This window comes from Eumetopias jubatus, unplaced genomic scaffold, assembly GCF_037043125.1.
Source record: "Eumetopias jubatus isolate StellerSeaLion01/CBP00866 unplaced genomic scaffold, mEumJub1_p1.0 scaffold_7, whole genome shotgun sequence".
Lineage (NCBI taxonomy): Eukaryota > Metazoa > Chordata > Mammalia > Carnivora > Otariidae > Eumetopias > Eumetopias jubatus.
The window spans coordinates 119,631,106-119,655,417 of record NW_028274813.1 but is presented as its reverse complement, the minus strand read 5'-3'; the positions used below and the strand labels follow the sequence as shown (position 1 = coordinate 119,655,417).

At 45.5% G+C, this 24,312-nt stretch overlaps 1 protein-coding gene across 2 annotated transcripts in view; it reads left to right on the top strand.

The window, feature by feature from the left end:
• The first annotated feature begins 13,506 nt into the window (after positions 1-13,506).
• Positions 13,507-24,312, top strand: part of TMC3 (transmembrane channel like 3) — a 38,732-nt gene continuing 27,926 nt past the window's right edge. For both annotated transcript variants that reach the window (XM_028089411.2, XM_088025149.1), the window contains exons 1-3: positions 13,507-13,595; positions 14,755-14,901; positions 18,535-18,610. In XM_028089411.2, the coding sequence (XP_027945212.1) occupies positions 13,507-13,595; positions 14,755-14,901; positions 18,535-18,610 (312 nt within the window). The remainder of the gene's footprint in view (positions 13,596-14,754; positions 14,902-18,534; positions 18,611-24,312) is intronic.

Below are 24,312 nucleotides of genomic sequence, written 5' to 3'. Positions count from 1 at the left end.
ATATTTTCTCCCATTCTGTCGGTTGTCTTTTGGTTTTGTGGATTGTTTCTTTTGCTGTGCAAAAGCTTTTGATCTCGATGAAATCCCAATAGTTCATTTTTGCCCTGGCTTCCCGTGCCTTTGGCGATGTTTCTAGGAAGAAGTTGCTGCAGCGGAGGTCGAAGAGGTTGCTACCTGTGTTCTCCTTTAGGATTTTGATGGACTCCTGTCTCACGTTTAGGTCTTGCAACCATTTGGAGTCTATTTTTGTGTGTGGTGTAAGGAAATGGTCCAGTTTCATTCTTCTGCATGCAGCTGTCCAATTTTCCCAACACCATTTGTTGAAGAGACTGTCTTTTTGCCATTGGACATTCTTTCCTGCTTTGTCAAAGATAAGTTGACCATAGAGTCGAGGGTCCATTTCTGGGCTCTCGATTCTGTTCCTCTGATCTATGTGTCCGTTTTTGTGCCAGTACCATACTGTCTTGATGATGACAGCTTTGTAATAGAGCTGGAAGTCCGGAATTGTGATGCCGCCAGCTTTGCTTTTCTTTTTCAATATTCCTCTGGCTATTCGGGGTCTCTTCTGGTTCCATACAAATTTTAGGATTATTTGTTCCATTTCTTTGAGAAAAGTGGATGGTATTTTGATGGGGATTGCATTGAATGTGTAGATTGCTCTAGGTAGCATTGACATCTTCACAATTTTGGTTCTCCCAATCCATGAGCATGGAACGTTTTTCCATTTCTTTGTGTCTTCTTCAATTTCTTTCATGAGTATTTTATAGTTTTCTGAGTACAGATCCTTTGCCTCTTTGGTTAAATTTATTCCTAGGTATCTTATGGTTTTGGGTGCAATTGTAAATGGGATCGACTCCTTGATTTGTCTCTCTTCTGTCTTGTTGTTTGTGTATAGGAATGCCACTGATTTCTGTGCATTGATTTTATAGCCTGCTACTTGACTGAATTCCTGTATGAGTTCTAGCAGTTTTGGGGTGGAGTCTTTTGGGTTTTCCACATACAGTATCATATCATCTGCAAAGAGTGAGAGTTTGACTTCCTCTTTGCCGATTTGGATGCCTTTGATTTCTTTTTGTTGTCTGATTGCTGTGGCGAGGACTTCTAATATTATGTTGAATAGCAGTGGTGAGAGTGGACATCCCTGCCGCGTTCCTGACCTTAGGGGAAAGGCTCTCAGCCTTTCCCCATTGAGAATGATATTCGCTGTAGGTTTTTCATAGATGGCTTTTATGATATTGAGGTATGTACCCTCTATCCCTCTACTCTGAAGAGTTTTGATCAAGAAAGGATGCTGTACTTTGTCAAATGCTTTTTCTGCATCTATGGAGAGGATCATATGATTCTTGTTCTTTCTTTTGTTAATGTATTGTATCACGTTGATTGATTTGCGGATGTTGAACCAGCCTTGCAGCCCAGGGATAAATCCCACTTGGCCGTGGTGAATAATCCTTTTAATGTACTGTTGCATCCTATTGGCTAGTATTTTGGTGAGAATTTTTGCATCCATGTTCATCAAGGATATTGGTCTGTAATTCTCCTTTTGGATGGGGTCTTTGTCTGGTTTTGGGATCAAGGTAATGGTGGCCTCATAAAATGAGTTTGGAAGTTTTCCTTCCATTTCTATTTTTTGGAAGAGTTTCAGGAGAATAGGTATTAATTCTTCTTTAAATGTCTGATGGAATTCCCCTGGGAAGCCATCTGGCCCTGGGCTTTTGTTTCTTGGGAGATTTTTGATGACTGCTTCAATTTCCTTAGTGGTTATAGGTCTGTTCAGGTTTTCTATTTCTTCCTGGTTCAATTTTGGTAGTTGATACCTTTCTAGGAATGCACCCATTTCTTCCAGGTTATCTAATTTGCTGGCATAGAGTTGCTCATAATATGTTCTTATAATTGTTTGTATTTCTTTGGTGTTGGTTGTGATCTCTCCTCTTTCATTCATGATTTTGTTGATTTGGGTCATTTCTCTTTTCTTTTTGATCAGTCTGGCCAGGGGTTTATCAATCTTGTTAATTCTTTCAAAGAACCAGCTCCTAGTTTCGTTGATCTGTTCTACTGTTCTTTTGGTTTCTAGTTCATTGATTTCTGCTCTGATCTTTATGATTTCTCTTCTCCTGCTGGGTTTAGGCTTTATTTGCTGTTCTTTCTCCAGCTCCTTCAGGTGTAGGGTTAGGTTGTATATTTTTTTTAAAGATTTTATTTATTTATTTGAGAGAGAGAATGAGATAGAGAGAGAGAGAGCACGAGATCCAAGAGAGGGTCAGAGGGAGAAGCAGACTCCCTGCCGAGCAGGGAGCCCGATGCGGGACTCGATCCCGGGACTCCAGGATCATGACCTGAGCTGAAGGCAGTCGCTTAACCAACTGAGCCACCCAGGCGCCCTAGGTTGTGTATTTGAGACCTTTCTTGTTTCTTGAGAAAGGCTTGTATTGCTATATACTTTCCTCTCAGGACTGCCTTTGCTGTATCCCAAAGATTTTGAACAGTTGTGTTTTCATTTTCATGGGTTTCCATGAATTGTTTTAGTTCTTCTTTAATTTCCTGGTTGACCCATTCATTCTTTCGTAGGATGCTCTTTAGCCTCCATGGATTTGAGTTCTTTCCGACTTTCCTCTTGTGACTGAGTTCTAGTTTCAAAGCATTGTGGTCTGAAAATATGCAGGGAATGATCCCAATCTTTTGGTAGTGGTTGAGACCTGATTTGTGACCTAGGATGTGATCAATTCTGGAGAATGTTCCATGGGCACTAGAGAAGAATGTGTATTCCGTTGCTTTGGGATGGAATGTTCTGAATATGTCTGTGAAGTCCATTTGGTCCAGTCTGTCTTTTAAAGTCTTTATTTCCTTGTTGATCTTTTGCTTAGATGATCTGTCCATTTCAGTCAGGGGGGTGTTAAAGTCCCCCACTATTATTGGATTGTTGTCAATGTGTTTCTTTGCTTTTGTTATTAACTGCCTTATATAATTGGCTGCTCCCATGTTCAGGGCATAGATAATTACAATTGTTAGAGCTTCTTGTTGGATAGACCCCTTAATAGGATATAGTGTCCTTCCTCATCTCTTATTACAGTCTTTGTTTTAAAATCTAGTTTGTCTGATATAAGGATTGCCACCCCAGCTTTCTTTTGGTGTCCATTAGCATGGTAAATGGTTTTCCACCCCCTCACTTTCAATGTGGGGGTGTCTTTGGGTCTAAAATGCGTCTCTTGCAGACAGCATATTGATGGGTCTTGTTTTTTAATCCAATCTGATAGCCTGTGTCTTTTGATTGGGGCATTGAGCCCATTTACATTCAGGGTAACTATTGAAAGGTATGAATTTAGTGCCATTGTATTGCCTGTAAGGTGACTGTTAACTGTATGTTGTCTGTGTTCTTTTCTGATCTTTGCTGCTTTTAGGCTCTCTCTTTGTTTAGAGGACCCCTTTCAATATTTCTTGGAGGGCTGGTTTCGTGTTTGCACATTCCTTTAGTTTTTGTTTGTTCTGGAAGCTTTTTATCTCTCCTTCTATTTTCAATGACAGCCTAGCTGGATATAGTATTCTTGGCTGCATATTTTTCTCATTTAGTGCTTTGAAGATATCTTGCCAGTCCTTTCTGGCCTGCCAGGTCTCTGTGGATAGGTCTGTTGCCAATCTAATGTTTCTACCATTGTAGGTTACATATCTCTTCTCCCGAGCTGCTTTCAGGATTTTCTCTTTGTCTCTGAGACTCGTAAGTTTTACTCTTAGATGTCGGGGTGTTGACCTATTTTTATTGATTTTGAGAGGGGTTCTCTGTGCCTCCTGGATTTTGATGCCTGTTTCCTTCCTCACATTAGGAAAGTTCTCTGCTATTATTTGCTCCAGTATACCTTCTGCCCCTCTCTCTCTTCTTCTTCTTCTTCTGGGATCCCAATTATTCTAATGTTGTTTCGTCTTATCGTATCGCTTATCTCTCGAATTCTGCCCTCGTGATCCTGTAGTTGTTTCTCTCTCTTTTTCTCAGCCACTTTATTTTCCATCATTTGGTCTTCTACATCACTGATTCTCTCTTCTGCCTCATTTATCCTAGCATTTAGTGCCCCCATTTTTGATTGCACCTCATCAATAGCCTTTTTGATTTCGACTTGGTTAGATTTTAGTTCTTTTATTTCTCCAGAAAGGGTTTCTCTAACAACTTCACGCTTTTTTCAAGCCCAGCTAGTATCTTTAAAGTCATGATTCTGAACTCTAGGTCCGACATCGTACTAATGTCCGTATGGAGTAGGTCCCTGGCTGACGGTACTACATCTTGTTCTTTTTGCTGAGGTGATTTTTTTCGTCTTGTCATTTTGTCCAGAGGAGAATAGATGAATGAGAGAACAAAATCCTAACAGGTTTACAACGTCCCCAGCAAATATACTGTATACAAATCAGAAAAGACCTGAAACCAGGGGAAAAGAAAAGGAAAGAAAGAAAAAAGAAAGAGAAAAAAAAGAAAAAAAAGATAAAAACAAAAACTAAACAATACAAAAAAAGCAGAATATTATCAAATATGATCAGGCTAGTGCATAGATCAGTGCCACACACTAGATTTTGGGCGTATTTTGGTCTGTTAGAGAAAAGTGCCTCCTAAAATTTTAAAGGAAGAAAGACATATATGTACAAAATAAGGGTTGATACAATGAAGGGATGGAAGATGACTGTAAAGATGAAAATTATAAAAGATTTTATAAAAGGACTTTAAGATAAGAAGTTGTTTGAAAAAAGAAAGAAGATTTAAGAAAAAAAAAAAGGAAAAAGGGAGAGAATGTGATCAGGCAGGAGACTAGAACAAAGCCATACACTAGTGATTTAGGGTATATTTTGATCTGTTAGAAGAAACTGTATCTCAAAATTTTAAAGAGAGAACAACTTATATATATATGCCAAAAAGAAGGGTAACTACTATGAAGGTATAAAATATGACTCTAAAAATGAAAAATAACAAATTTTTTTTTAAAAAAGGGATTGATAAGATGTTGGTTAAAAAAGGGAAAAAGAAAAAAAAAGTTAACAAAAATTAACTTTGACAAACTAATGAATCATGGTAAAAAAAAGCCATGAATTCTATGTGCAGTATTCCCCTAGCGCTGGGGTTCTCCCGTTCTCCTTGATCTGTAAACTTGGTCTTGGCTTGCTGGCTGTTCGTGCTGATCTTCTGGGGGAGGGGCCTGTTGCCGTGGTTCCCAAATGTCTTTACCGGAGGCGGAATTGCCCCACCCTTGTGAGTCCGGGCTAAGCAAGCTGCTCGGGTTTGCTCTCAGGAGCTTTTGTTCCCTGCAAGCTCTCGGTACAGTTGGAGGACCAGGGCGAAAATGGTGGCCTCCCAATCTCCACCCGGAGGAGCTGAGAACTCGGGGCCCCGCTCCTCAGTGCGCCCCCAGAGAAAAGCAGTCACTCCCGTGTCCCCGGTCTCCGGCCACACTCCGTGCTCACCCGGCCTGTGACCGAGCGTTTCTATCTCCGGCACCCGACCCCGTGTGGAGTCTCCAAACCCAGGAGATCCCTGCAGTGCGCTCCCGCGCCGCTCCTCCTGGGGGAGGGAGAGGAGTCTCCCCGGCTCTGCCACTTGTTGGGTCCCTGCTGGAGGAGCAGTGGCCCGACTGGGCCGCGGATCACAGTTTATGGCCACCCCGAGCTGAGAGCCCGCGCCTCGGCTCCGTCTCTGCAGCCGGCTTCCCCGCTCCGATCCCTGGGAGCTCTGCCGCACTCAGGCACCCCCGGTCTTTCTGTGACCCCGAGGGTCCTGAGACCACACTGTCCTGCGAGGGTTCCACCCCCCGCTTAGCCACTGCAGCGACGTTCCCCCGCGGAGCCGGCTTCTCAAAGGTCCGATTTTGTGCTCCGCGGCTCTAGCACTTGCCAGAAGCGGCCGACGGAGGCCCCCTCCCCCGCCGTCTATCCTCCCGAATATCGCCTCAGATTCACTTCTCTGCTCGTCCTACCTTCCAGAAAGTGGTCGCTTCTCTGTTCAGAGAGTTGTTGCTACTCTCCTCTTCGATCTCCTGTTGAGTTCGTAGGTGTTCAGAATGGTTTGATCCCTATTCAGCTGAATTCCTGAGCCCAGACGAAATCCAGGTCTCCTACTCCTCCGCCATCTTGCTCCGCCCCCTCCCAAAGGCACTTTCTGTCTTGAATGGCTTATCGCCGCCCCTCACCCAGCCTCCACCGTGCCTTCAGAATAGGGATTTACCTTCCAGGGCCCAAACAAGGCAATACTCCTTTCCTCTCTTCTACACTTCTATAGCTCCAAGCATCCACCTAGCTGACGGGGTTCAGAATCTGTCACTCTGAGATATGCCACATTGGCATATAGATTATTTTGAACTACAGGTACTTGAGAAACAGCAGGTGCAAGAAGGACATTCTGCCCCTCCTTTGTCCCCAAGTAAGACAACAAACATTGTTGCTTCTTCACCATTTATGACCCATAGCCCAAATCCCTTTGTCTTATCAATTCTACACAAATTTATTGCTTTTTTTTTTTTACTAAAAAGTATAAAAGCTTCCTTCTCTGATCACTTCTTCAGCTGTTCATTCTCCTGTGAAGACTCTTATGTGCATATAAAAATTCAATAAGAGGTATAGGCTTTCCTCCTGTTAATCTGTTTATTATCAGCAGAGTTCTTAAGCTGAGCCGAAGACCCAAATTGGGCAGAGGAAAATGTTTCCTCCCTACATAGCATGCCTGTTACCTTGTGCCCTGAAACTCCTGCCTTGTCTACTTATCATGCTGCTAAGCAGCACGTTGCTTTAATTAAAAAAAGGGTTGTGTATTTTTTTTCCTTTCATTTCATCCCCAAGGAAGTGCACAGCACCAGGCACAAGCCAGCCTTAAATGAATGTGCTAATTCATTCCGTACCTTTCTGGCACATTTGTTCATACTCCCTGGTGCCACCGTGTCAGCTCATTCCAGAAGAGGTCAAGCTGGGAAATCTATTTCGGCCTTGACATTTGGATTGGAGGGGACAGAGCAGAAAGGCTATGGACAACAGGAGGGGGCTAGAACAAGTTTAAATGAGGATGCCAAAGGATTTCTGGCAGAAGAGAGACAGAACAGGAAACGGTCAACAGAGCTTTCAGAATAAACCACCCTAGATTTTAGCCAGCAAAACTTTGTTGGTGTTTTCCTCCCGTCTCTGTGGATGGCTGTCTCCACTTTATGACCATTTGGAGATCATTTAAAGTCCATTCCATAATTGTTCTCTTGCTAAGCTTCCTTTATGCAGAAAAATGATAATGTAGTTAGGATGCTTTCAGAAGTCCCGGAGGAAATTAATTTGTTTACAGGATGGTGTATCGTATGGTTAAACCAACAAGAAAAAGCAGGCAGCCCTCTCTCTTCTCGGCCGAGCTGAAGGGTGGCTGAGTGAAGTCACTAGGCAGGTGATGTTTGCAGGGTCCCCGGGAGGCCCATAGTGGCTCTCTGTTTCCAACTGCCCCCACCAGACAAATGTCCAGTGCCATTCTTTGGAGTGGGTCGTTCTCAGATGCTCCCCACCACGGTGCCGTTCTCAGTCACTCTATGCAGCTCCCCGCCCCGACTGTGTTTGTCTTCCCGGGACTGATGCATGCTGGACAGACAGAGGCCCTTCTGCAAATCAGTCCTGCTACTTCCTGACCTGAGCCCTCCCTCCTGAACCTTCTCTCTCCGCTTTGCCACCACCCAAGTGGCTTCCTGGCACTTGGGAGTTATTCCTTCTCCCTGAGCGTTACCTTGAAAGTGAATCACAACCGCATTCAAGCAGATGGCATGGGGGCTTAAGTCTCCGGGCACAGAATTAAAATACAATCAATTTAAATCAATGATAGGCCTGTATCACCTGACCGTGCGGCTCACATAAACTCTCCAAGTGACAGCATCTGATTGCACATTTATAGTCTCCTTCCCCTGTGCCAAGTCATAGGTTCCAGATTAGCAGCATAGAAATTTAATAAGACCCTATCATAATTAGTGATGGTCTGTCTTGCTTTTGTAACTTCAAGAAATATACCACTTAACCAAATTCTCATCTTCCTGCTGTTGGGCTGGGACCACATGCTCAGTTTCATGGTCCCGGCTCATTCAACTGTCAGCCTGTTTCCCCGTGAGCTCTGGGAAGGAATCTCTGCATCTCTGGGCCTTGGCAGGCTTCTTCCCTCACCCACAGCCGACCACAGTGAATGTGGACATCCACTGAGATTCTGCATAGGTAATCGGCCCCTGCTCAGGCTTGTTTGTAAGATGCGTCTGCTTCTTAGAAGGAGGAAGGCATATTTTAAAGTTTCATTAGTAAAAATAGCTATATTAAAGTGCACACAGAGCATGTCTATCATGTAATTAATAAGTAGCTTTGCAATATACTTTCTTTGCAAATTCTTTACATGAATCAGATCAGTTGTCATGAAATAAATAATTTCAAAACCGTTCTAATCAGCTTTCATGCTGAAGTTAAAATAAGGTTGATGATAGTGTTATGATGGTCTTAACAACGGTTCATATAAAATGAGTTCAAACCTTTCCAGCCATGCTTTCATACTAGGATTGAAATAATAATATGATTATAGACATAACAATAAAACATACCTGTTAGTTTGGGGCTCTGACTGCGCTCCAGACACTGGGCTAGGCCCATCGTACGCAAGAGCATCCACGTTACTTCGGGCCTACAGGTGGGGACATAAAGGCTCACCGACAGTCCTCGATTGCTCCAAGGTAACCCAGCCATTCAGCAGTGGCGCTGTGTTTAATGACTGGACCATTCGACCCCAAGGTCGTTGCAAATGATCTTGGTAGATGAGTTAGATTCTTAGGAGAAACGGAACAAGTGATAGACTCAGTTTTTACTATTCACACAAGTTAGAGTAAATTCTGTCTTTCTTAGAGAAAGATGTAATATGTAAACCATTTTTTTTTTAGCTTTTGTGCAAAAGTGTAAAATCCCTGATTTGTAAGGAAGACCCTCACGGCCTTCGTGTGTACAGTATTTAAGATGAGAATAGAATTCACACGTGAACACTATTTCTGGGCACACACACGGCAAAATTGAACGCTCCTCATTTAAAAATCAACAGAGACGTAGGCAGACCTACGAAAATTTGCTCTAACCGCAAAGAAAGAGACAGAGTTCGAGAAGAAAAACTGGGCAGAGGAGGGCTTTTAATTTTTTAATTAATTTCTTGCTTGGGGAAAGTAAAGTAAATGTTAAGGGAGAAATTGCGTTGCCCTTTAAGGAAAAGGACTTTACAAGGTCATTATAAAACAGGAAACGCTATGTCAAAACAAGATGAAAAGGGATGTCTGTCTGTGGAATTGAAGGAAAGAAAATGAAGAGCATTTTGATAAGAGAGGATTTAAAGATACCACACTTAGACTGAGGCAGGAACCCGGTACACCTCATGGTTGGGTGGTGGGTCCACGTATGGTAAAGATAGTCTGTCTTGGACCTGCTCTGCTCTGTTGGCGTGGCCAGTGCACAGATGTTCTTTGGGTTGCTGTCTTCTGTGTGCTCCCCCCACCCCCGTCTCCACAGGGACCTGGAGGGAAAGCTGCCAGGAGGCTGCCCGTCCCCAGAGACAGCATCGGCTGTGCTTTCGACACTTCCCCAAATATTCGGGCGCATACAATCTAAAAGTCATTAAAGAAAAATCGCAGCCAACTTTTAAGTGGTTGCTTGACAAGGAACTCAACTGCTTGCCTTTATCCCGATTTGAGCAAGTTCGATTCTCTTTTTCATTTCCAAAGACGGGGCATGCGTTTAGATATAGTCCTCTATACAAAAGCATTTCTTTCCTTGAGAAAGCATGACAGCAGAGCAAGGCAAGGTGGCTTTAGAACCTGTGTCTTAACTGCAACCCATCTGGTGGTCAGCTCCTCGTCTGCAGAGATTCTATGGGGTGGTGACAGTCTGTCTTCACTCACTGCGGGGGCCACGGAGGCCAAGGCCCAGCCTGCCCGCCTGGCCCCATAAGGAATCTCTCACCGGCTACATCAGTCACCGTGCGTCATGTGACCCCAGATGGACCTCTCAGGGTGTCTGCTCAGTTTCAAACTTATTTGCAGCTGATGAGTTCACGAGGAATTCACCACCAACAAAACCATTGGCTCTCATGTCTCGACAAATTCAGTTGTTATTCAGAAAATTGGAAATAATCATTTACTGAACCTCCCCCCGAATCACCTCTTCCAGACCCAAAACGTAGTTCTCAACTTCAAACACAAGGCTTTTGAGTCACTGAAGCAATATCCTGGGCATGTCCGCATGCCTCAGAAATGGAAAAGTGTCTCTTGTAAAATGCAAAGATGAGAACTTGATGCTGTTGTAAAGGGAAGCTAGCAGTGCCCATGGGACTCCTACCTTACACTCTGAGATGTGCTCAGGGGCGTTACTGTCTCAGAATCGAATTCCCTTAGCGGGGGGAAATATTATTTAATTGATGACATAGGTTATGAATGTTTTTGTTCCTGTAAGCTAAGCCATCTGATGAGTTCTATTAAGACCTCCGGGGATGCATAACAAAATGGTTTGGGTTTTTTTTTTTTTTTTTTGATGAAAAAGATTTGTAGGTTCTACAAATAGATCTTCGATGGCTCCGTCTCTCCCTTCCCCTTCATTACCTTCCTTCTGTCCCCACACAGACCCTGTAAGCAGTTGGTCTAGGAAATAATGGTTTTTTAGCTCATTTTGACACTGGATCCCTTTCTGGTTTTTTTAAGTGCTTCAGTTGTGAGCATTTGAGGGACTTGTAGTCATTTTGTCTGTAGACACAGGCTGGCCTAATCTAACATCATCCAGAGCACCTAAAGCCTCTAATTAAATTGTTGGAGGATGTGCAACGCACGCAGGGTAATTGATCCCCTTGCATTCTGGGAGCGGCATCCCCTGTCTGTGCTCGCTCTGCCTGGCCCCTGGGGCCCTGGGGAGCCGTGGGGAAGAGAATCAGGGTCCCAAGTGCTGGGCTGCTGGGCGCGAGGAACAACAGTAACAACCTTTCCTGGAACTCATAGCCAGGATGGATGGCAGGTGGACTTCAAAGGGAATTTTTTAAAAATCAGACCAGGGAAACCAGAGAGAGACCACAGGCAAATCTGACCACATTAAAAACTCATTTTTACCGGTAACAGTAATAGTAATAATAAACCATTAAATCCACATACATGTAAAGAGAGCAATTTCCATTTGACAACATAACTGAATTTTTTATGATATTCCCTTTGATCCAGTCATTTTACTTCTGGAAAACTAATTCTAAAGAAATGATGCTAAGAGCCCAAAAGTCATCAGTGGCAAAAAAAAAAAAAATGCACGTGGAGGGATAGCATAGATGTGTGAGAAATGGGGCAAAATTTGAGTATTTCATGTTCTAGATAGAATATTCCACTAAATATTGGTGAAACATGTTCACAAAAAATTGAAAAATAACATGGAAATTTCTTTAGGTATAAGACTGATGGAAAGGTGAGAGATGCATATATACAGTAAAACTGAAAAATATACAAATAGTCAGGGCGTTGGTTAAGCGTCTGCTTTCGGCTCAAGTTATGATCTCAGGGTCCTGGGATCGAGTCCCGAATCAGGCTCCCTGCTCAGTGTGGAGCCTGCCACTCCCCCTGCTTGTGCTCACTCTCTTTCTCTGTCAAATAAATAAATAAAATCTTAAAATACATATATATGCACACATATACATATACATATACATATATATACACACATATATAAGCATACATATGCAAAGAAGAGACAAAAATGCTCAAAATGTTAATACAGAGGGGCTTTCAGAAAAAGTAGGATGAAAAAAAATCTTTGAAATGCTCAGAAATAATCCCTATAGGTAAAGATCTCTAAAAGAATGCAAAAAAGGGGGTGTGGGTAGAAATAATCCTCTTCTGGGCACTATTTTGTCTGTCTGACAAGCAGAGATTTTATGTAGTGTTACGAGACAGAGCATGAGGCCCCATGGCCTTGGGCAAATTGGCAGACAGGTGATCTGGTCTCACAGGTCCCGGGGGCCAGCTCTGGCGCTGGCCTCTTCTTCATTCCCCTGCCTGGAGCTCGAAGTCCGAACACCTGTCCAAGAGTCCGTGAACCTCAGGACCCTGGGCTAGGGCTCTGGCTTGCCTTTGGCCGCCCAGTGCGGGGCAGACCGAAAAGCTACCTAATTAATTTGCTAATGAGTCAGTGGAGGAATGCATACATAGGAGAAGGCAGCCCGTGCCCCAACCCCATACCTAGAGCTGCTGATGGATTTTCTGCCCACCCACTCGTTTCTTCACCCACATGACGCTAGTGCACCAGGTGGAGAGCTCAACGGAAAGAGACCTTTCTGTTTCAGCCCCGCACCTTCCTGTTCAGTGAGTACAAACTGCAAACAGACCATTTGGTGTGTTTAAGCAGAAAATAGGGTTTTATATCATGAAACTGTGGGAAAGTCCTGGATTTGGGGATAAATTCTTCGGTGGAAAACCCCAGTGAATGACTAGAGAGGGAAACGTGCAGGTGACAAGGGGACTGGGTAGCTTTCTACCTAGGAAAGGGTTGGAGCAGCGGCCGATGTGTCCCCAGGGACCGGCCTGCGCGGGGGTACTCCAGCTTACAGCAACAGGTGATTTGTTTTCAGGATACCTGTGTGAGCATCTACTCTCTCCAGTTCTTGCCTTCTCATTAAGAAACTCCAGCGGGCCTCTTAAAATCTCTTCACCCCGTTCCTCATAGGATTATCCTGCTGATCAATGTGGCCACACTTAGAAAATGTAAAATATAAGAAAATGTCAATTTGATTATTATTGATATCACACTGAAATCTTTCGGGGAGACGTGCCATTATTTCTGAAACATACTTGTAAATGATGTTGGGGGAAAAGTAAATAGATAGCAATAAAGCAGAAGGGGCAAAATGTCAGCGACTAGAGGATCCAGTCTGGGGGTTTGCAATATTTGTGGTGCAACATTTCTGGGGATTTGACTTCTCTCCAAGTGGAAAAAGAAAGCTGAGAAAAAAATTTGAAAAACATGTAAGACGTTATGACTTCCTCTCCTGGCCTCTGCCGTTTGAACACAGGCAAGATTCTTACTCCAAGCCTCTTTCTTGAGAGGTAAAAATGAGGAAAAAAAAAAAAAAAAAAAAAACCTGTGCCCTGCGCTCTATTTTGTCAACACCAGTCACAGGAACGGATGTAAAGCGCTTTGCAAACCGCAGAGCCCTGTCTGGGTGCGAGGGGTCACAGATGTGAGGCTCTGGGCAGCACCTAGCGATCCCTGCTTCAGCCTGGCCAAGCCTCCCGCCTTTGTCTGCCCAGACTCCAACCAATCTCAACCAATCTCGGCTGCCGCGGCCACCTCAGCATTACATTATGCACAACTGGAGTCCTCGTCAAGGACCAGCTGCCGACACGCACTCTTGCTCCTGAGAACCAGCGAGCACGGCGACTAGCAGCTCCCCTGCAGAAGCCTCAGCTGGAGCAGACCCCAGCAGCCAGCCTCCTGGGACCCTGCCGGCCCCTAGAGGTCACTGGCAGCAGGTCAGCCCCCATGAAACCCTCAAAGGCATGCCAGCGCTACCGAAGCATCCGGAGAAATACCAGCCAGCACTACTTCTACCAGGAGTCCCTGCTGCTCAGGTGAGTCGGCCCCCCCCCCGTCGGCCGGACAGTGGAGGAATGGAGCCCAAGTCACCCCAGAGCCTTGCCTGCATCTGACCAGAGGACAGAGTCCCCATCCCGTTCCCCTCTCCTTCAGAATGAACTCAGAAACTCCTTTCTCTGGGCTTTTGTACAGTGGGGCTGGCCACCTGCTTATTGACCAGGGGACCCAAATCCAAGGTACCCCAACCTGACCAAACCCACAGGCATGCCTTCTCTGTTTTCTCTCTGCTGATTCAATCAGCAATGTCAAGAGAGAGCAGATGATTCATCTCTCATAATAAATAAGGTGTCTGTTGGAAAGGGCTTTGGGCTAAGAACAAGTGGGAGAGTGCTGTTCGAATCTGTTAGATGTTTATAAAGGTATATTAAAACCTCCATTAATTTGGAGAAATTGGAGAAAATTCTCTTATGAGTAAGTAAAAACCGTCTTAATCCGGGAAAAGCAAAGGAATTATTTCCTCTTACTTTTAAGGGCATCATTGATCAAATAGCAGAATACTCATCATCTCCTCCTGAAAAGTTGCATTAAGATTAGCATATTAATTGTTATTGGGAATAAATGTTGCTACATGTGGAAAAACAGTTCTCCTACACAGTAACTCTTTCCCTGTAATGTCTGCACATGTAAATCTGCTCGGCTACGTTCTTGTTTCTAGACGTTGCTGCCCGTTCTGCCTCCACTATCTCAGTTTCCAAGGATGGAAGTGGGCATGCAGGGAGGGGTCTCTGGATGACAGCGTTTGGCTTTTCTTTATTTTGCCTACAGAGCTGGGGGACAAGGAGGAGCCCTGTCTCTGAAATGAGCTGATTATTTCAATCAGCCTGAAATAGAAATTGTTTGGGCACCAAAGATGCTGCTATTCAGGAATTGTTCATAAGCACCCTCTTGTCTCCTTCTATGACGTCTTCTGCTAAAACCTTTCATCCAGACAAACCATTTTCTTTCACTGACCAACCAAAGTGACAGATGCCAGTGAATGTGCTTCAGGGGTTGTCCAAGACTGCCCCATTCTCTCATACAAACTTCAGACAGATGACCCTGGGGCAACGAGATGCTGAATGTGCCCCGGGCAAGATCTTTGCTGGAAGCAATTCTACTAATCAGATTTCCTCCTTAATGCCCCACTCCATTCAGCAACTTGGATGACAGCTTTAATGCTGATGAGACAGGGGACAGCAATGATCCAGAACAAATCTTCCAGAATATACAGTTCCAGAAAGATCTCATGGCAAACATTCGCTGCAGACCCTGGACCATGGGGCAGAAGCTGGGAGCACTGAGGTAAGGGCTTTGGCAGCCATTATTGATTATTGCAAATACGCTTTCCATGAAATCGCCCTGTCCTGCCCAAGAAAATGAGCACAAAGACCCACGTGAGAGTGGCGGGCAGGCACTCTTGATCTGACTCAGAGAAGTCACAAGGGCCTCAAGGTGGCCAGTATCTCTGTGAGTGTCTGTGTGTGTGTGTCTGGGTTGGGAGTGTGTGTGTGTGTGTGTGTGTGTGTGTGTGTGTCTGGGTTGGGAGTGTGTGTGTGTGTGTGTGTGTGTGTGTTGGTGTTTGTGGTTTTCTACCTCCCTTTCAAGCATTAGATTTTAGCATTGTGTCTAGAGGTGAACAAAATAACCAAACTCCCCGGAGACAAGTCTATAAGCCGGAATGAAAGCAGATGGTAATTTCACCCGCTGGGCTATTACCCCCTCTGGGGGGAAACCAGATTCCATGGCAAACCAGATAATGATGATACTAAGAGTCGCCCTGGACAACCTGTTTAGATAACAGTGAACAGCTAAAGAGTTGCAGACGGGCTGCCTGAATTCGAATACTGCCTCCCAATCCTTAGCCATGCAGTGTTGGGTAGCTCTCTTAATGTCTCGGCCGCTTTTCTTTCTCTTTAAAGCTGAGGTGATGGTGCAGAATGGCACCTGCCTCCTGCTTCCAAAACTGTGCCGCGCTAAGCAAGCAGGTGTTTGTTAAAGATTCAGAATCCCTGATTGCCCTTAGAGCTGCTGAATCAGAAAGTATTGGGGGGGGGCAGTATCTTTAACATGCATTCAGGTGGATTCTTCCGCCTACTGAAGTCGGAGACCCACGGAGAGTCCCAAGGTTAAACGGGACTTCGCACCGTCTTTGATACACGGTAGTCACGCCCCCGCCAGTGAGTCCTGATGGATGATGCTGATGCCCGGGGTCACAGCAGAGGGAGTTAATTGAATGGTCTCACCGAACTACTCTGACCTGTCAAGTGCAGAAACAGACAGCAGCCCGGATCACTGGGCACCCGGCATGGACAGGATCAGAACCTTGTTAGTGCCACTTTCTGGATGCCAAGCACACAGCCCCTCCTCCCCAGGTCAGCCATCAGGCTTTGCATTTCTCTCCCATCAAATTGCGGCTTTGTCAGCTTCCCCCATGCAGGCATTCTCTTCCAGGCTGGCCCAAGAGGCAGCCGGCTGGTCCTTGGGTGGCTTGGCAGATGGCTGAGGGCGCCTGTCGTTTGTAGTCTCAGAGGTTTCTGGCTGAATCCTCCATGTCTAGTATCGGCTCCCCCCACATCTGTTCCCTTGAGTGAGGATGGCAGTTTCAGATAGAAGACTGATACTCAGAGATGTGAAGTGGCTTACCCCAGGATGCACAGCCTCCGGGAGCCGGCCCTGAGCTTTAAACCCAGGCTCTCTGACCCTGACCCCAATGTTCTATTGAAACAGAGGAACTCCGCCAAAGGAATCATTGCGGAAATTTATCCTAAAACAAAAAGTCATGTGCTGTATCAGAATTTTTTTAAAAAATCGTGCAGAAATGCTCCTGATGATTGCTTATTGAGGCTTAGAAGGAGTAATTAGTAATTACTAATTAGTAATTAATGATCATTCATTATTAGTAAGAGACTGAGTCTTTTCGACCTGCAGGCAGAGCACAGCAAATGATAACTTTTCTATCGAAAGGGCAAACCTGGGGCGCCTGGGTGGCTCAGGCATTAAGCGTCTGCCTTCGGCTCAGGTCATGATCTCAGGGTCCTGGGGTTGAGTCCCACATCGGGCTCCCCGCTCAGTGGGAAGCCTGCTTCTCCCTCCCCCACTCCCCCTGCTTATGTTCCCTCTCTTGCTGTGTCTCTGTCTGTCAAATAAATAAATAAAATCTTTAAAAACAAACAAACAAAAAGGTAAACCAGGCCTTCCGCACTGACGCCTGGCCAGGGGCTCGGCCCGGGGACCATCAGCGCCCCACTGGTTGCCCCGGCCAGCGGTCAGGCTCTCAGAGGTGGCTCGTCCTCTGAGCACCTCCATTTATCATCCCCTGGCCCCCACGTCTCCTCCCTTGTCACCTCGAGAAGCTGCTAGAGCAATGCCTCACTCATTGGACCTGCTGAGGCGTCTGGAAAGCACAGAGACCACTGAAGCCTGACCGCGTGGGAAGCCAGGGAGGGGGCGGATGCAGAGAAAAGTGGGGAGCCCTCGCTGAGTCTGGAGCAACAACCACCTGTCTGGGAGGGCGCGGTGCAGACCCATGTCCCTTGTGGGGAGCAAGTGGACGGTGCCCTTGAGTCAGCATGGGTCTGTGAGGAGGCCCAGGTGACGTGGGTTCTCCCTGGTCCCCCAGGTCCAGCCCCGCCCTCTCGCATACTCTTACCGCCACCACTCTCTTCCAGTTACTGTGGCCCCAGGACTCCTTCGCCCTGTTAGCGAGGGCTCTCCCAGCGCCATGACTCTGTCTTATGTACCTTGTGTCTTGCTCTGCTTGACCCAAGTCAGTATGCAGATAATGTTTGCCGGAAGAAAACTATAAACCATGAGATGGAACAAGCGATTTCACGTGTATAGGCCTCTGTCTTTTAGATGCTGGGCAGGGTAGGGCATCAACCCTCACCCTTGCCTGCATTTGTGGTTCTGACCGGAATGAAGCCAGGGCTTGGGCGGGGCCCGGGAGCTGGGATGATGGCAAGGAGGGCACAGCGCTCCAAACCCCAGCAAACACTCTGATTAGCTCACGTTTCCCTCGTTGGGAAAGGGAGTCAGCCAGGTCCTGCATCTCTCAGGGAAAGACTCAGCAGCAGTGCGTGTTGCTAAAAGACCACTGGGGTGTACACGCAAGACGCCCCGGCAGCGAACGGGACAGACTGGAGATCGAGGGACTCCAAAGAACCAAGCCCTTCAGCACCGAGCATAATCAAGGGGAGGGGGGCTGGCCATGGATAACGAGGGTCTCATCAACGCAGCGTCAGATGAGGTCACCTTGAAGGTGACATTCACCTCTAAGTGTCCTTGACGGCTGTCTGTCCCACTGGTGCTAATATTAATTGTCGAATCCTGCTGTTCCTGTAGGTGTGGATTTAACCATCTATCCCAATGAATTCAGTGCATTTCAAGGATTAATCATTTAGGTGGAGACATCAGGTCAGCTCACCAAAGTGGTCAGTTAGCGTGTCAGCAGTTGGTGTAGTCTGAATCAGATCCTTTGTGGCTACGTGGATACTGCTCTTTCCTCGAGGCAGGCTCTCCGAGGCTAGGTCTGACTTTCTCTGACGCTGCAGGAGGAAGGCTGCTGAGGTTAAGGGGAAGGGTGAGACCCCCTAGTGCCCGCTGCCAGGACTCCCCCCGCCACCTGCTCATGATCAATTCCCAGACAACAATCAGGGAAGGGCTTTAGGAATTCATTGCAACTCATTTTGTCATTGATTCATCATTTTCTAAGAATTTATCCACTTAAGCATTTTTTTTCCAGAAAGTATTTTCTAGGGAGATTTCTGGTTACCGGAGGTCAGGAAAGGAACGATTCGCCTCTCTGCATAGCCACGTCGTGCTGCGGCATCTTGTCGCCCACCTTTTGCCCGCCTGCTCCCGTCGTACTTCCGCACGTTTTGCCAAGATAGCAGGTATGATAAAATTGTGCTCACTGTCATGTTTTTCTTCTCTCAGGCGAGCGAAGGAGATTGTGCTGAAGTTTGAAGGGAGGCTGACCAGGACCCGTGGCTACCAAGCAGCAGGTGCAGAGGTGAGAGCGTGCGCGTTCATGGGCACTCCCACCCCCTCTTGTGGTCTTGGGGCCAGGAGGTTGTGGGCCACTGTGCTTGTCTTTGCACACGGGCTGTGCCCATCAGCCATTGCAGCCGGAGAGCAGTGCCGTGAGCTGCAAGGTCTGCACGTCCCAGAACCTGGAGCTTAGTCCCGGATGTGGTCACCTACCGATTGTACATGACCCTGGGTGAGCCTAACTTGTCCGAGAAATGGCATCTTCCCTTGAAAAAATGATCTAGCACCCTTCCTGACTTGTTCCCACCCAATACGTGTAGGATTTTTTTTTTTTTTTTACTGCATGTCTTGTAATTAGAAAGTTGCAGATATATTTCAACGCTCACTTTATAATTCAATGCTAGGGTTTTTGTTTGTTAATTTTTCCATTCAGTTCCTTAACGCTAAACTTTAGCTTATATTGAAGTTATCTGTTTAGAGAGACATTACCATAATATTCATAAATGTTTAGAAGACAAAGAAAAAAATCATACCCTTATATAGTATCTTTTTTTGAATCTCACATTCCAGTCACTGAATATATAATTTTCACTGAGTGTATTTATAGTATACAAGCCTTTTTGTCTTGCTTCTTTTTTCACTTAACCCCACCCATAACAGAAGGATTTTTCCATGTTGCTCTGTATTATTTACACAAAATCATTTTCCATGACAGACAAACATACATTAACTTAACTAGTTATTTGTCTGCTGGAGAATATGTAAGTTGTCTGTAATTTTTCACTATTATTAATAACCCTGCAAAGAATATCTTTACACATACTGCCTTTCCTACCTTTCATTTGTTTATGTTTTTAAAGATTTTATTTATTTATTTGAGAGAGAGAGGGAGCACGATCAGGGGGAGAGGGAGAAGCAGGCTCCCCGCTGAACAGGGCGCCCAATGCAGTACTCAGTCCCAGGACCCTGGGATCATGATCTGAGCCAAAGGCAGACGCTTAATTGAGCCACCCAGGCACCCCCTTTTCCTACCTTTTAAAATTCCTCTCCTAGGATAAATGCCAGAACTATAATCACTGTAGAAAAAAATGTAAGTCATTTTTCGGCTCTTGATAAATATTAATAAATTATTTCCCCAAACACTTGATAGTTGGTCTTGCCATATACAACAGGTATACCGTTTCATAATATTCTTGCCAATATTGGATATTGTATTTTTTTTAAAAAGTTTGTTATACTTTAACAGACAAAAGATGCACCCTTTTTAGATTTTCTGAAACAAAAAAGTATTCTTAATGAAGTTTACATTAAAGCTGGCCATAAATTTTACTTAACTGAAAAAGTATAAAATCTCAAAGGATCCCCCAGGTTCTGCCTTGGCTGTCCCCTTACTTTCCACAGACTCTGCCTGAAAATTCGAATCTAGTCTTATGACCAAGATTAGCCATGACCGCTTGCGTATGCCTGTCACACTATGATGGAGCTTATGGATGAAACACAGAAAACAAAATTATCTTTTGAACAGTAAACATATGTGTTCCCTCCTTATTTCCCCTAAATAGACAGTATGAAATGCTATGGGAAAACACTTGGAAATACTGAAAGGTCCTTCACTTGGGTTCCGACAACCTGTAATATGTAAGAGTGAAAAGTACTGCAACTTTTAGCCACAGTAAGATCAATATGGATTAAGGCGTAATTTGATAATGGGCTGAATTATTAGAAGCAAGGTGTTTAGAATGAGAAAAGGGAATTTGAATTTCCAGCCTCACCTAAGCTTGCCCCAAGGCTTTCCGCCGGCACCAGGCCGACCCAGCTGCCTGCCTTTCTAGGATCAAGGGCCCCACAGAAAGTAGTTCAACCCAGTTCAGTTTAACCTGTGCGCCACACTTTGTTCTAGACCCTGGGGTAATGAACTAGCCCAGACTCGGCTTCTTCTGTCTTCTGGAGACACAGTAAAATGCCCAAGAAAAATCATTCTCCCACCCTGTCTTCTTCACGCTTCGGTTCTTCCCCTCCCCAGATTCAGAACTGCGTTCCTCCACCTTATTTCACCCCGGAAAATTTCCTATGCTGCTCCAGCTGCCAGGCAGAGAAAACTGAAGGGACCTAGCCAGCCGGGGTACTGCCTGCAGCCCGTCTATTCATAGTCCTTGGTTTATATGCTAAAGACAGTAACTGTTTTCCAAACGGTCAAGTTGGTGTGATAGAGCTCCCCATTTCCGTGACTCCAGGCACCGAGACCCCAGTCCCCACTCACAGAGCTGCCACACAAGGCATCCTGGGAAGCCGCCCCCTCCCACTCTCTCCAGTCTGCATCCCCTGTTCACGTGGGTCTCCCCTCAATGCCAGCTCACTACCGACAGTCTGCCTTCAGCACCAGCACATGTCTGTGTTTCTGAAGGAAGCCAGGTGTGAGTGTGTGAGAGCACGGGGACCCGAGAAGTCCCGCCGGCAGGAGTCAGGACCCTCAGATCCCTCTGCTATTGGTTCCCTGTTCTGACTTTGGTTTTCATGTTTGATTCTCAAGGTTCCTTCTGGCTCTAATAGTCTATGTTCTTTGTGTCTCACACCATACCAACAAAGGAGGTCCCCCTGCCCGAGAGCCTTCGTGATGTGATTTGACACCTGCCCATGATGGTATATAGACTGGCAGGTCCTCCTGCTTCCGTGCACATCCCCCTGTAACCCACTCTTTTCCACACAGGAGCCGTGGCAATCCTCGAAACACGAAACCACTTGTGCCAGGCCTTACTTAAGATAATGATAGATGAGAGAGAGAGAAAGATACACAGACAGACACACGGATACACAGACAGACACACGGATACACAGACAGATACACAGATACACAGATACACAGACAGATACACGGATACACAGACAGATACACAGATACACGGATACACAGACAGACACACGGATACACAGACAGATACACGGATACACAGACAGACACACGGATACACAGACAGATACACGGATACACAGACAGATACACAGATACACAGATACACAGACAGACACACGGATACACAGACAGACACACGGATACACAGACAGATACACGGATACACAGATACACAGACAGATACACGGATACACAGACAGACACACGGATACACAGACAGATACACGGATACACAGACAGACACACAGATACACAGACAGATACACGGATACACAGATACACAGACAGATACACGGATACACAGACAGACACACGGATACACAGACAGATACACAGATACACGGATACACAGACAGATACACAGATACACGGATACACAGACAGACACACGGATACACAGACAGATACACAGATACACGGATACACAGACAGATACACAGATACACGGATACACAGACAGACACACAGATACACAGATACACAGACAGATACACGGATACACAGACAGATACACAGATACACAGATACACAGACAGATACACGGATACACAGACAGATACACGGATACACAGACAGATACACAGATACACGGATACACAGACAGATACACGGATACACAGACAGATACACAGATACACGGATACACAGACAGACACACGGATACACAGACAGATACACGGATACACAGATACACAGACAGATACACGGATACACAGACAGATACACAGATACACGGATACACAGATACACGGATACACAGACAGATACACAGATACACGGATACACAGACAGATACACGGATACACAGACAGACACACGGATACACAGACAGATACACAGATACACAGACAGATACACGGATACACAGACAGATACACAGATACACGGATACACAGACAGATACACGGATACACAGACAGATACACAGATACACGGATACACAGACAGACACACGGATACACAGACAGATACACGGATACACAGACAGACACACAGATACACAGATACACAGACAGATACACGGATACACAGACAGATACACAGATACACAGATACACAGACAGATACACGGATACACAGACAGATACACGGATACACAGATACACAGACAGATACACGGATACACAGACAGACACACGGATACACAGACAGACACACGGATACACAGACAGATACACGGATACACAGATACACAGACAGATACACGGATACACAGACAGACACACGGATACACAGACAGATACACGGATACACAGATACACAGACAGATACACGGATACACAGACAGACACACGGATACACAGACAGATACACAGATACACGGATACACAGACAGATACACAGATACACGGATACACAGACAGACACACGGATACACAGACAGATACACAGATACACGGATACACAGACAGATACACAGATACACGGATACACAGACAGACACACAGATACACAGATACACAGACAGATACACGGATACACAGACAGATACACAGATACACAGATACACAGACAGATACACGGATACACAGACAGATACACGGATACACAGACAGATACACAGATACACGGATACACAGACAGATACACGGATACACAGACAGATACACAGATACACGGATACACAGACAGACACACGGATACACAGACAGATACACGGATACACAGATACACAGACAGATACACGGATACACAGACAGATACACAGATACACGGATACACAGATACACGGATACACAGACAGATACACAGATACACGGATACACAGACAGATACACGGATACACAGACAGACACACGGATACACAGACAGATACACAGATACACAGACAGATACACGGATACACAGACAGATACACAGATACACGGATACACAGACAGATACACGGATACACAGACAGATACACAGATACACGGATACACAGACAGACACACGGATACACAGACAGATACACGGATACACAGACAGACACACAGATACACAGATACACAGACAGATACACGGATACACAGACAGATACACAGATACACAGATACACAGACAGATACACGGATACACAGACAGATACACGGATACACAGATACACAGACAGATACACGGATACACAGACAGACACACGGATACACAGACAGACACACGGATACACAGACAGATACACGGATACACAGATACACAGACAGATACACGGATACACAGACAGACACACGGATACACAGACAGATACACGGATACACAGACAGACACACGGATACACAGACAGATACACGGATACACAGATACACAGACAGATACACGGATACACAGACAGACACACAGATACACAGACAGATACACGGATACACAGACAGATACACAGATACACAGACAGATACACGGATACACAGACAGACACACGGATAAACAGACAGATACACGGATACACAGATACACAGACAGATACACGGATACACAGACAGATACACAGATACACAGACAGATACACGGATACACAGACAGACACACGGATACTCAGACAGATACACGGATACACAGATACACAGACAGATACACGGATACACAGACAGACACACGGATACACAGACAGATACACGGATACACAGATACACAGACAGATACACGGATACACAGACAGACACACGGATACACAGACAGATACACGGATACACAGATACACAGACAGATACACGGATACACAGACAGATACACAGATACACAGACAGATACACGGATACACAGACAGATACACAGATACACAGACAGATACACGGATACACAGACAGACACACGGATACACAGACAGATACACGGATACA